Source organism: Hyperolius riggenbachi, chromosome 1 (genome assembly GCF_040937935.1).
Source record: "Hyperolius riggenbachi isolate aHypRig1 chromosome 1, aHypRig1.pri, whole genome shotgun sequence".
NCBI lineage: Eukaryota > Metazoa > Chordata > Amphibia > Anura > Hyperoliidae > Hyperolius > Hyperolius riggenbachi.
This window is the reverse complement of record NC_090646.1, coordinates 104040132-104053856: the sequence shown is the minus strand read 5'-3', so window position 1 is coordinate 104053856 and position 13725 is coordinate 104040132. Positions and strand designations below refer to the sequence as shown.

Here is a 13725-nt window from a genome sequence, read left to right as displayed (position 1 = left end):
TAATCAATTCTAAACCTCAAGCAAAGGGAAGAGAGACTATATATAGAAGAATATAAAATCATTACTTTTATTTCTCAATATCCAAAAATAAAATATACATACATATATATAAAAAGACCAAGCTCAAAATGCACATATGGGGTTAGCATGTAGTAAGGTATTACAACCTTAAAGCACCAATATTGTATCACTCTTATTGGATAAACTGGCCAGTTATCTAGTTCTTTATATGCGCAAGAAAAAAAAGAGACTTTTAAAGCCCAAAATTTCCTGAAAAGGTAGGTAGGATTCAGATATGTACTTGTTGCTCCCTATGGAAATGGTAGTATAGGTTAATGTTGGTTAATATATTCATCCAGATATCACCATAACAAGTGAACTAAGTCCGTCAGTGTAAACAGGTTTTATGCAAAATTGTCTTCTGATGTAAACTCCAGGACAGTTAGAGTTCGCCAGGATGAAATCCTTGTGCAGAAATGTCCCTATTTAGGATGAGTTTGCAAGTTGCAGGGGTGCTTATATCACTGATAAAAGTTCATATTGCGGAAACATCAACAGCCTAGGTTTGAACAGGATAGATATGCATAGTCCGCCAGGTTAACAACCTTATGCAGTATAATCCCAAAATCCTAGCTGTATTTCCCTGTAGAGTTGTACACAATAGTGTGATTCCACCTCCATGCAAGATATAGCAGATTAGCATATGACAGATCACTTAGTTAATGGCAGATCAGTTTGGCATTGTCCACAACCATTCCTTGCAGGAACACATTCCGTTTCCGTTTTTCTTTTGGATATATAAGCTGAAAGCATTTAGAGCACCAGGCCTTAATGATGGCATTGACTATGCCCCCTTTTTGTCCCTTGCAGGAACACATTCCGTTTCCACATCAACTTGTTTAGGCAAAAAAAGTTAAAAGATACTCATCCAAGTGTTGTATGTGCATTAATAGCGGTGCCTTCCATGCTTTTCCCCTGTGCGAGATAAGTCTGTCAATGGGCCTAGTAGCCGACCGGTTTCGCTGGTCAGAATACCAGCATCGTCAGGGCAGGCCCCCAGAAGTGTGTCCCTCCGGAGGAAGATGCCGGCCTTAATGGCGCCGGGCGGCCGGGGAACGCCGTTCCGCCCCTCTCTGACGTCACCGTCCTGACGTCAGGCGGAATACGGGAGGAAGGGCAGGCGTCGCCGTCACTACGCTGCACTCCCAGTCCCATCGCGCCACGCCCCCAGGCCACTAGAAGGAATTGCAGCCTATAGAAAAGAGGGGCGTGGCCCGAATCTGGAGCACACGCTGGAACGCTGAGGTCCAGTCAGATGGCATGGACAGGCGACCCCTGCTGGTGGAATAGCAGGCTGCATGGTGTGCCCCAGGCCGCCCTAGCGCCATACCACAGTGGCCACAACGCGCAACAGGTCCACGCACCACAGGCCTGCAGGGAAGCCAGACGCACGGGGGTCTCCCATTCGCATGCAAATCCGGGCCAAGGGAATAGAACCCCATAAATGGCCCAGACGCAGCTGGTCGACCACCCCGCGCTCCTGGACACCCCACAGGCCCGACACAGGCCGGGGATCGCACGCACCATATGTGGCCAGAGGGGGCCATAGCACCACCTCCCGACTGACACAGTGTAAACAAACAATAGATCTAAATATGCAATACATACATTATAATACACAATAGATAAATTCATATCACTATAATTTCAAAAAAATCAAAATCATACAATCAATATTAAATTAATTGAAAATTTCTAAAGTTAAATTAATTCAATCAAATCCATGTTCCCTAGGTGGACAGGCCGGGAACCCAAAACCTCCAAGAGGAGGGAGGAAGGGGGGTGCACAGCAGAGAGCCACCCACCACAATAATATATACAATCAATCAAAATCTATTAGATGTGAGGAAGTTACAATCACATACTATCAATCTCCTCGAATTCTCAATAGGGCAGGAAAGTCACACGGCAGAACACAAACCAAGGGAGACCACAAGACACAGCCAACCCACAAGATCAAAATTTATCTACAAAAAGGGGGCATAGTCAATGCCATCATTAAGGCCTGGTGCTCTAAATGCTTTCAGCTTATATATCCAAAAGAAAAACGGAAACGGAATGTGTTCCTGCACGGAATGGTTGTGGACAATGCCAAACTGATCTGCCATTAACTAAGTGATCTGTCATATGCTAATCTGCTATATCTTGCATGGAGGTGGAATCACACTATTGTGTACAATTCTACAGGGAAATACAGCTAGGATTTTGGGATTATACTGCATAAGGTTGTTAACCTGGCGGACTATACATATCTATCCTGTTCAAACCTAGGCTGTTGATGTTTCCGCAATATGAACTTTTATCAGTGATATTAGCACCCCTGCAACTTGCAAACTCATCCTAAATAGGGACATTTCTGCACAAGGATTTCATCCTGGCGAACTCTAACTGTCCTGGAGTTTACATCAGAAGACAATTTTGCATAAAACCTGTTTACACTGACGGACTTAGTTCACTTGTTATGGTGATATCTGGATGAATATATTAACCAACATTAACCTATACTACCATTTCCATAGGGAGCAACAAGTACATATCTGAATCCTACCTACCTTTTCAGGAAATTTTGGGCTTTAAAAGTCTCTTTTTTTTCTTGCGCATATAAAGAACTAGATAACTGGCCAGTTTATCCAATAAGAGTGATACAATATTGGTGCTTTAAGGTTGTAATACCTTACTACATGCTAACCCCATATGTGCATTTTGAGCTTGGTCTTTTTATATATATGTATGTATATTTTATTTTTGGATATTGAGAAATAAAAGTAAAGATTTTATATTCTTCTATATACCTTATTATTATAATTATGTAATTATAAAAGTTAGATTTTTTTTTGTGTTCAGTCAATCCAACCCCTTGGTCTCATCCTAAATTATATACTTTATTTTGTTTCAAGTTATGCTTCAGGCGGCAGAGGGAGATGACAAGCTGGATCGGGGGCACCCAAACCTGAGAGGAAAGTGGAGGGACAATGGGAGAAGTCCTCCAGGCACCCGAGCAAGGCACTATTTGTGGGACAAAAGCATAGATGCATGAAAAACTGGTCCCCTAAAATTTACTGTCTGCCTTTTTATTACATTGGGTGAATTTCAAAAAAATTTAGTTGCTATATTCCCAGAGACCTTTCAACTGACTTTACTGCAGCTACCCAAAGGCGTAAGATCCAGTACACCTACAAGTAAAAGACTTTTTATTAACTTGGTGCAATATCACTACTGACCACTGGAGGGTAGAACTTATACGGTAGTTGTGGTAATACAAATTCGCTGCTAGATGAGGAGCATTTTCCAATTTACATTGTACAGATAAAACAGTTTAAAGAAAGCTCTGACTTTATGGCACAAGAAACACAATGGATCCCTTAGGACTGCACGATCTTGAAGAACTTACAAGGAATGGCTGAATTATTATTCCAATAACAGGTCCAAAAAGATTTTGTTAGTAATAGAAAACAAAGCAGGTCATTAGTATATTTACATTAAGTGTACATAATTAACAGGAAGCTTCCAAAAACATTCAAAAATATCCATTCTACATGAATAACAAGAACAGTTCTTCTCTTTTAAAGGGGAACTTATCCATAGAGAGGGGACTGTCGAGCTGTTAAGAGAGTACACGTAACCTGGGCTCCTTTCCTTCTCAAATACAGATGTTATGTTACAGTGCAGGGCGCGTTTGTTTGCTCTTTGGACTGAGCTCATCTACCAATGATGAACTGCAGTCATTATCTTCCAAACATCTCCATGTCTCTGAACTTCAAAATAAATAGAGAGCCTAAAAGGTCAGGGTATTGTAAGCTCTGGCCTGACAGTCAACTCGCATTGCCTGATGCTTTCTTTAGATGTATGTCTGATGAAGCATTAGGTGATTTAAAAGATCAATGAGGCTGGGGAATTTTCCGAAATCACTCTCTATGGTTATAATGCTGTCCTTTGATGATAATGACAGATCTGCTATAAACATGAATTTCACTGTTCACTTTCTCAAACTGTTTCATAGTGAGGAGGTTATTTGTACATCAGTCTGGACAGTAGCTGCTGAGGAGTACCATGCAGGAGATAAGGAGTGGGTGTTTTGCCCTCTGGGACAGGCAAGGTGCAGCAGGAGTCTGAAGACAGACCACAACAAACACCGCAGGAAATAAAACAGAACCAAAAGCCTTGCCACTGAATGAGCTTCTAACTACACTTTAAAGGGAAGGTCCAAGCAAAAAAAAAAAATGAGTTTCACTTACCTGGGGCTTCTACCAGCCCCATGCAGCCATCCTGTGCCCTCGTAGTCACTCACTGCTGCTCCAGTCCCCCGCTGGGAGCTTTCTGACCTCGGAGGTCAGAGCCGAATTGCGTACATTTTGACACATTTCCGCTAGTGCAGGAACATTAACGCATACATTTTTACGCGTTAGTGGTGCAACGCGTAAATTTTTGTTCCTGCACTAGCTGGAATGCGTAAAAATGTATGCAATGTGGCCCTGACCTCCGAGGTCAGAAAGCTGCCAGCGGGGGACTGGAGCAGCAGTGAGTGACTACAAGGGCACAGGATGGCTACATGGGGCTGGTAGAAGCCCCAGGTAAGTAAAACTCATTTTTTTTTTTTTGCTTGAACCTTCCCTTTAATTCTGGAAAATCCTTTCTAAAACAAATTCCTTAGCCACCCCCCCCCCCCCTAAAAGTTACAGTGAATACCACAATTTCTAACAGCACAAATCAATGTCCACAATACCTCTTCAGCCTAAGGGTGCCCATACACACATTGATCCCCCCGCCCTTTTTTTTTTCTTTTTTTTTTTACAAAAATTGATCAAAAGTATTGATTGGACTGGACAGAAAATCTAGGTTGGTTGGAGGCGGGGGCAAGAGCAACGGTAGACTGTCACCCCATTGTGTAACACTGTATCAAACAGTGGAACACTGCGGTTAGATTGATTTTTTTTAATGCATCCCTGCTGAAATCTATTAACAATTGATAAGCTCTGCCTGGTAATAATCAATTTCTTCTGAACTGTTTCTTTTCAGAATTGATCATCTTAGAGCATTTGGTGGAAATCTAAATTTGTATGACCAGTTTCGGGGCTCCTACACATGCTCAATAGATGTTGCCCAAAGGGCAATATCGCTGGGCCGAGGCTGTATGGATGGGTTGTCAGCCTATAGGCTGATGGGTTCTGTTGCAATGAGGCGGAGAACTGAGGAAACAGCACAAATATGCCGTTACGTGATGGGTGGGGCGAGCGGTGAGAACTGAGCTGCCGGCCGACAATTGCTCAAGTTGATCGACCTGGCGGATAACTGGCTTTGGGGGCTGCTGTACACATGCTGGATTATTAGAGGCAGTTGTTAGCAGCTGCCTCCAATAATTCTGTTCTCCATTAATCTAGTGAGTCTACATTAGTTCCATTATATCATTTTTGAGTGTATAATGAGACATTTGAACTGAGCATTCTAACTTCCAGTGTTTTCTTCTTCCCCGTACTGTTACCTTCCCCATTCTTCTCCCTTTTTGCCAGTCCAATGTCCCATTGCTGGACATTGGTACAACCTTCTATTAGAGCCTGTTCTGGTAGCCTAACACCCATTGTTTAATGATCCTATTCGCAAGGGCTGTTTGTGTTACAACTCTAGAGACAGGGGCATAACTACAAAATCATGAGGCCCCCAAGCAAGACTTTGATGAGGCCCTCTAGAGTTTTTACCCTTCCCTTGCCTACCCCTGGTAACCCCTCACAGCCTGGGGGCCCATCTTCCAAAGGTCACAAAACCCATGTGAGCAACATAATTTTCACACCCATAACAAATGTAGCCACAAAAAGACCTGATCTGAATGGTTTACCCCTTTATCAGAGGAGGTGAAGTGACAGTTTGGGCTCCTTACAGCTCTGCCAGTTACGGCTCCTTACAGCTCTGGGCAGTTGCAGGGAATTATCTCCTGTAGTTACGCCCCTGTTTCAAGATACATTTGTTTGGGTGACATAGGCTTATTTCCAGGCTTATGATTAACTATAAACCTGCACATTTTTTTTAAAGTAGTCTGGTCTAACATGGCACACCCTGAAAGGGCCCTTTTTCCACTAGAGGCAGGGCCGCCATCAGAAATTTTGGGGCCCCTCACACATCATCAAGCCTGGGCCTCCCTACAGACTGCTGTGCACGCCCTCTAGCCACCCCAGTATAGCCAGTACAGTGCCCCAGTATAGCCAGTATAGTGCCCCAGTATAGCCAGTATAGTTAGTATAGTGCCCCAGTATAGCCAGTATAGTGCCCCAGTATAGCCAGTACAGTGCCCCAGTATAGCCAGTACAGTGCCCCAGTATAGCCAGTACAGTGCCCCAGTATAGCCAGTATAGTGCCCCAGTATAGCCAGTATAGTGCCCCAGTATAGCCAGTATAGTGCCCCAGTATAGCCAGTATAGTGCCCCAGTATAGCCAGTATAGTGCCCCAGTATAGCTAGTATAGTGCCCAGTATAGCTAGTATAGTGCGCCAGTATAGTGCCCCAGTATAGTGCCCCAGTATAGCCAGTATAGTGCCCCAGTATAGCCAGTATAGTGCCCCAGTATAGTGCCCCAGTATAGCCAGTATAGTGCCCCAGTATAGCCAGTATAGTGCCCCAGTATAGCCAGTATAGTGCCCCAGTATAGCCAGTACAGTGCCCCAGTATAGCCAGTACAGTGCCCCAGTATAGCCAGTACAGTGCGCCAGTATAGCCAGTACAGTGCCCCAGTATAGCCAGTATAGTGCCCCAGTATAGCCAGTATAGCGTGCCAGTATAGTGCCCCAGTATAGCTAGTATAGTGCCCCAGTATAGCCAGTATAGTGCCCCAGTATAGCCAGTACAGTGCCCCAGTATAGCTCGCCAGTATAGTGCCCCAGTATAGCTAGTATAGTGTCCCAGTATAGCCAGTATAGTGCCCCAGTATGGGTAGGTGGTGCCCCCCTCTCATCCCCGCCGCTGTTGTTACCTTAACAGCGGCCGCTCTCCCCTCTCCAGCGCGTGTACTTATTCCAGCAGCAACTCCCGGCTGCTGTGTGTGATGCGGCAGGAAGCAAGGCAGCGGCTTCCTGTAGCGGCGACGTGTATCGCCGTTACTATGGGAACCGAGCCCTGCTTCCTGCCGCATCACACACAGCAGCCGGGAGATGCTGCTGCAATAAATACACACGCCGGAGAGGGCAGAGCGGCCGCTGCTAAGGTATTAACAGCGGCGGCTGCTGGGGAGGGGCGGCGGAAAGAGGACAGTCAGGAGGTTAACTCGGGGGGGCCCGAGTTTGCAGGCCCTGGGCCCGCCCCGGGCCCGTGACGGAAGTCACAGTTGTACCCCCCTGATGGCGGGCCTGACTAGAGGCGACTGCGATGCTGAATCGCAAAATCGCTACCAATTTTAAAATCGCTAGGGTTTGCTACACAACATAGGAATCTGATTTGTTTTTTACTAAAGCGCGATCACGCCGCAAATTGATTTTTGCCGCGATTTTGCTATGCAGTGCATTGCATAGCAAAATCTCAATCGCCAGCAAAAATTAGGACTTTGCTGCATCGCAATCGCTAGCATTTAGCACAAACGCTAGCGATTGCAAGTGGAAAAGGGCCCAAGTAGGAACTGAGAGTGTAAAAGCTAATAGAAGCAGGTCTGGTAAAGGTGAGCTATCACAGAACCAATTTCTTGAAAAGAAATGTTCTAAGACTGAAAATGTAAAGCCTAATACATTTATAACATCATTAGCATAGAAGCACCTACCTTCTTCTATGTGTTTGGTTTGGTTGTGGACCATTTCGGGGGTGTTATTGAAAGCAGCATAGCCCTAGGCAAAGAATAAAGAAATTCAGTTTCACATCAGGTTTTACTGTATCTAAAAATCAGAGAAGGCAACACTCACTACTTCATCACCATCAATATCATCACTTCCCAGTATTGGGCACTTTTTTCCCCTTTTGCTGTTTTGCATTACAGTTTCTCCGATCATAGCACTTACATAGTTCAATCGACACAATCTCAGTATCATTTTAAACAAGAGGAAAACATGCATAAAAAGCTTGGGGGGGGGGGGGGATGTTTTTCATGTGTTTTTCATGTAACAAGACAAAGGTATTGTGAATAGGACAGTTAAAATTAATTATTATTAAAGAGGGGTTCAACTCGGACATAACATTCAGTAAAAACATGTTTTCCTACTTTTTATTACCCATACAGTTATCATACTTGCTATTGTGCACAAGTACTATTGTCTGTTTACAAATTTAAGTTCCTAAAGTACAGTTTACCTGCACTGAAAGCTGCCATTGTAATTTATTGCATAGCTGCTGTATTTATACATTGTAATGTATCCAGTGAGAATGTGTCTTCTCCTGTGTACATTTTTGGCTTGTATTCCGCTGAGACACTGCTAGCAGCGTTTATATTATCTTGGTTTTTGTTTTGTTTTTGTTTTTTTTATCAGCTACTAAGCTTCTCACTGAAAAAGAAAGTGCTTTGTTTAACTGTTTGAATGCTGTTCTGCTGCCAGTATTTTTTCTGGTAGTACTTTTCTTGCTGTTAAGAATCTTTTTGAGCAAAGAAGAATTGCTAAGTTTCATACCACTTTAGGAATACAATAAATATTATTAATAATATTATTAATAATAATTAATAATAATACTGTGATTTCTGTACTTAAATTATGATTTAATATTAAAATAGTACTTTTATTGTTTTTAATAATAATTTAATATTTTTTGCTAATATTTTTAAACAAAGGGATTTTTTTTATATAGTACTCTCACTTATTATTTCTTTCTTAACATTGAGATACAGACTGGCTGTCCTGGCTGCTTGTAGATGTCGCGAACATATAATTTTCCGTTCGCAAACAGTGAACAGCCATAGACTTCAATGGGCAGGCGAATCTTAAAACCTACAAAGACTGTTTCTGGCCACAAAAGTGATAGGAAAGTTGTTTCAAGGGGTCTAGCACCTGGACTGTAACATGCAGGAGGGGGATCCATGCCAAAAGTCCCACCACAAATTTTGGAGTTGACACAAAGTTGGGTTTTAATCGCTAAAGGGCAGAAATCCCATTACATTTCTACAAATAATGCACTGGAGTGGTAATCTGTGCCTGCAACTTAATGTAGCAACTGTAGCAGTAGTGTGCACAACTCTGGGTGTGGGCTGTGGAGTGTCACACACAGAGAAATGCAATAGTACTATCAGAATACAGTGAAATAATAATGCACTGGAGTGGTTCTGTGCCTGCAATTTAATGAGGGAACAACAATAGCAGTATTGTGCACACAGCTCTGGGTGTCAGTGGGCTGTGGAGTATCACACATACACAAAAACAAAAAAACACAGGAGACTGATGTACTAGCCCTCAAAAGAGCTATTTGGTGTGCTTTTACAGCAAGGGAGGAAAAAGAACACAGGCCTAGCTAATGTTTTCTCTACCTGTCTGCAGCAAGTTTGACCCTGCTCTCACTAACAGTCAGCAGGCAGCAGAGAATGAATCCAATATGGCCACCACAACTGGTTTTTAATAGGGTTGGAGGGTCCAGGAGCGGGTGCTAGCTGATTGGCTGCCATCTGTCTGTGTTTGGCTCCACGATGATGTATAAGGGGCAGGTCGAGCACGCCATATGTTTGCCGTCTGCTGCAAACGTGAACAGCGGAAATTTGCTGGGAACTGTCCAACTCCACTACCCATTTTTATGTCAGTCATCCTGGTTTCAGCATCATGAACACTTCTTATAATGTTCTTCCTACCTCCCAGTGATGTATAGTCTAGGCTATGATGTTCTTTGGTCCCAGAGCATTCCGGGAGATCAACTGACTTTATTGCTCGCTACACAGATGGGGAGGGGCATTTCCACAGTGACCCACCTTGCAAGCAGTAAATATGCTGCTACCACTGATAGATTTAAAAATGGAAATTAGGGTGAGGAAATATTTTACTATGGACAAACACCGACTAAATTATTTTTAAATGTATATTGTTACACATAAGCAATTTTATTTATTAAGCCATATTCAGTATAGTTCCTCTTTAAATGTGAGCATACAAGAAACCAATTATACAAGTGTCGCACATGTGTGGTCCGTTCGCGCACCTGGTGCATCATAGCTCCGGTCACCATTAGGGTCCTGCGCATTCTCGGTTCTTGAAAGACTGAACCATGCATGCACAGGACTCTTACAGTGACCGACGCAGTGACGCAACTGGTGCATGGGCAGGCAGCGCATGCATGACTTCAGCCAGAATCAACAAGTTAATGGAGCCACCAAGACCACAGAAGGGACCTTGCGGGCTATGGGGGGCTGGAGGAAGCCCCAAGTGAGTTCAGATTCCATTTATTTCTTCAGTTCAGGGTCCCTTTACGACCTTTGCTTTTCCAATCCAGTAGCTAAAGTGGGAACATAATAATTGATCTGAAATAATTGGTCGTGCCCATTAACATCACAATTCCCCCTAATTTGATCAGATTAATGGAATCAATCAATTTTTTGGGATCGAACCCATATCTGATCCGATTGGTTAGCGGGAATTTGGCCAATAATAGACACGACCATTTGCATCCAATCGGTTACCATGGTGATTGGAAACAATTGTTTGCCCGTAGCCTTGTATCGTTAACAGCCACCTTAAATTACTTCATGGATGAGTTTTAATTCTTCAAAGATTTTCTTTTCATTTATCTTTTTTTCTACTTTCAGTTTATATGAAGCAGCAGATTTATTTTCAATAATGTTCTCTTTCCTGAGAAGCATGGCAACTGCCCATTACTTTTATCACTACCAGTACAAGTCTGTTTTAAGGTTAACTCAGACAGGTCCTCTTTAGAAGGCAAATAAGATTTTATATACTTGTTTTAATTACTTTTGCTACAGTTTTATTTTACAAACATACCTTCATCCTGCCATGATACACAGAGTGTAACATTTGCTGACTTTCTAGAAAGAAAGTCCAGCATTGTGTTCATGGGAAGATGCCTCCTCAGTAACACTGATGTAGTCTCCATTACTCATAAAAGAGATGCAAAGCACTTATTGTAGTGCATAGGTGCCCACACTTTTCCAGCTTGCGAGCTACTTCGAAAATTACGAATTAAAAAAAAAAAAGATCTCCAAGGAAGAATCTACCTACAGATTCAAGCCACAACCACAGCACATGCACAGCGGCAGTCCATCAGTGATTACCACAAGCCACAACCACAGCACATGCACAGCGGCAGTCCATCAGTGATTACCACAAGCCACAACCACAGCACATGCACAGCGGCAGTCCATCAGTGATTACCACAAGCCGCCAGTCAATAAGAAGCAGATCATAGAGTCCTCCTCAGTAAGCCAAGTAGAGCAGTGCTTGACCAGAGTCACAATATCATGCTCAGTGACTGGCAAAACTGTAATCAGCAGTAGCACATAATGCTTCTAGCTGTATGTCTCCCCACCTTTCAACATAATCCTCTACTGCAAAACTTAAGGACAGCATATCTCACTAAGCTCATCCAAGTCAAAGAGACAGAGTATGACACATGCGTCACTCAGAAGGGACTATTGTGGAAACAACTCAGAAATTCTTTGCGATCTACCAGTGGATCACTATCTACACATTGGGCACCCCCGCAGTGGCGTAGCTAAGGAGCGGTGGGCCCCGATGCTAGTTTTACATTGCCCCCCCCCCCAAGCACTCTATAAATAACAATTGATACGACACACCAAATCCTGCCAATGCCAACTACAGTGTCAGAGGTGCAAGAAGGGAATGGGGAACAGTTTGTTAATGATTACCACTATTCAAAGTATCTAAAGAATTTATTTTTATGAGCACAGGACCAATAGAGAGCTAATACTGTAGTTGAGGGAGGGCCCTTCGGGGCCCCTCTGGCCCAAGGGCCCCGATGCGGTCGCTACCTCTGCACCCCCTATTGCTACGCCCCTGCACCCCATTGTGTAATCTGATAGGACAGCCACAAGCCTGTAAAGTGTACCATTTAGAATTCTCTAGCTTTGAAAAGACAAACAAAACAAAGAGACCGAGAGCCCAATATGGTGTAGTATGTCAAAATCAAATGGAGATAAAATGAAAGTAAATGGTAGATGTACTCACAAGTCTGGGTTACCGCAACGGCAACCACTGTAACTGCAGGTGGGGATGATTAGGACCTGACCCCACTCAGGTATTAAAAAGCTCTCTGTAGATAGAAAAAATGGGGAAACACCCCTCCACCAAGGGTGGACTGTTCAGCAGTAAAAGCAAGAATAACAGAGGCGCTTGATCCAGAACTAGACCTACTACTGTGTTTCTCCTAACTTGATTGCCTGATGAAGCGGGAGCCTTGCCCGTGAAACGCATTGCATACCTGGAGAATCCCCAATAAATAGTACTGTTATAAATTAACGGCTTATTGACTGGTCTATTTTGTACCTGAGGGAGGTGTGTCCACCTGCATCCCTCCTTTTAAGCGGATTTTAATTATTTTATACTTGCTGGCGCATTTAGAATTCTCTGTCTGGATGGTAAGAGCACCATCTTCTAGTGGCAAATAATAAATATAGAATACTCCAAAGCCATATTTAAAGTGGTCTGAAACTCTGACATAACATTCAATAAAAATGTGTTTTTCTACTTTTTATTACTCATACAGTTATCATATTTGCTTTTGTGCACACATAATATTGTCTGTTTACAAGTTTCCAAAGTGTAATTTTTTTTGCCCTGAAAGTTGCCACTGCATTTTATTCTAACTGCTTTTTATTATATATTTAAATCTTCTAATGAGTCGTTCTGAACTGTGTGTGTGCCTGAAGCACAGAGAGCTTCTCAAAAAGTGTTTTTTACTTACACACAATGGGCCATATCCTATTCAAGGTGATAAGTAGCTTGCAGATGCGAGCTACTTATCACCCTGCCATCACGCGAGGATTACCGGAAAATCCTATTGCCCATATCCTTCGCGCAATGGCCTGAGCGATGCTCCCTTTTACCGAGCGATGGGGATTGAAGTTTACGCTGTGGTGCTGTCCATCAGCACCACGGCCTCACTCCCCACACATGCGCACTCGCCCGCCGAACATCGCCGACATCTTCCGCCGCAGCATCTGGGGGTCTCCTTTAATAAGGAGACCCCCAGAGCTCCCCGTCGGGTCGCCGCACAGTTTAGAAGCCCCCGCGCAGCTCTGCAAAGGCTCCCCGTCATACGTACCGCCGCCGATCATCCGCCGCCTCTCGCCGCAAAATCCGTCACGTAATTACAGTGTATCTAACACTGTAATTACTGTCCGCATAGAAGGAGCCCGGGCAAAGCATCTTTGAATCTGCAGCCGGGCTCCCCATTGGTCTGCTGTCTGAGCCATTTTATTGGTTCAGACAGCAGACCAATGGGGAGCCCGGCTGCAGATTCAAAGATGCTTTGCCCGGGCTCCTTCCATGCGGACAGTAATTACAGTGTTAGATACACTGTAATTACGTGACGGATTTTGCGGTGAGAGGCAGCGGGTGATCGGCGGCGGTACGTATGACGGGGAGCCTTTGCAGAGCTGCGCGGGGGCTTCTAAACTGTGCGGCGACCCGACGGGGAGCTCTGGGGGTCTTCTTTTTAAAGGAGACCCCCAGATGCTGCGGCGACGACGTGCGTTAGCTAGTTTAGACCTGCTTTTTGCAGGTCTAAGCTAACGCTCATGTCTGCCGGGAA

The 13725-nt window shown here is 43.9% G+C and overlaps 1 protein-coding gene across 13 annotated transcripts in view; it reads right to left on the bottom strand.

Moving 5' to 3' along the window:
- Nucleotides 1-13725, bottom strand: part of PROM1 (prominin 1) — a 290410-nt gene that overhangs the window by 86798 nt on the left and 189887 nt on the right. For all 13 annotated transcript variants that reach the window (XR_011030564.1, XR_011030551.1, XR_011030552.1 and 10 more), the window contains one exon: nt 7796-7859. Coding sequence is in view for 4 of the 13 variants with exons in the window: in XM_068277815.1 (XP_068133916.1) it covers nt 7796-7859 (64 nt within the window). In the remaining 9 variants the exon portion in view is untranslated. The remainder of the gene's footprint in view (nt 1-7795; nt 7860-13725) is intronic.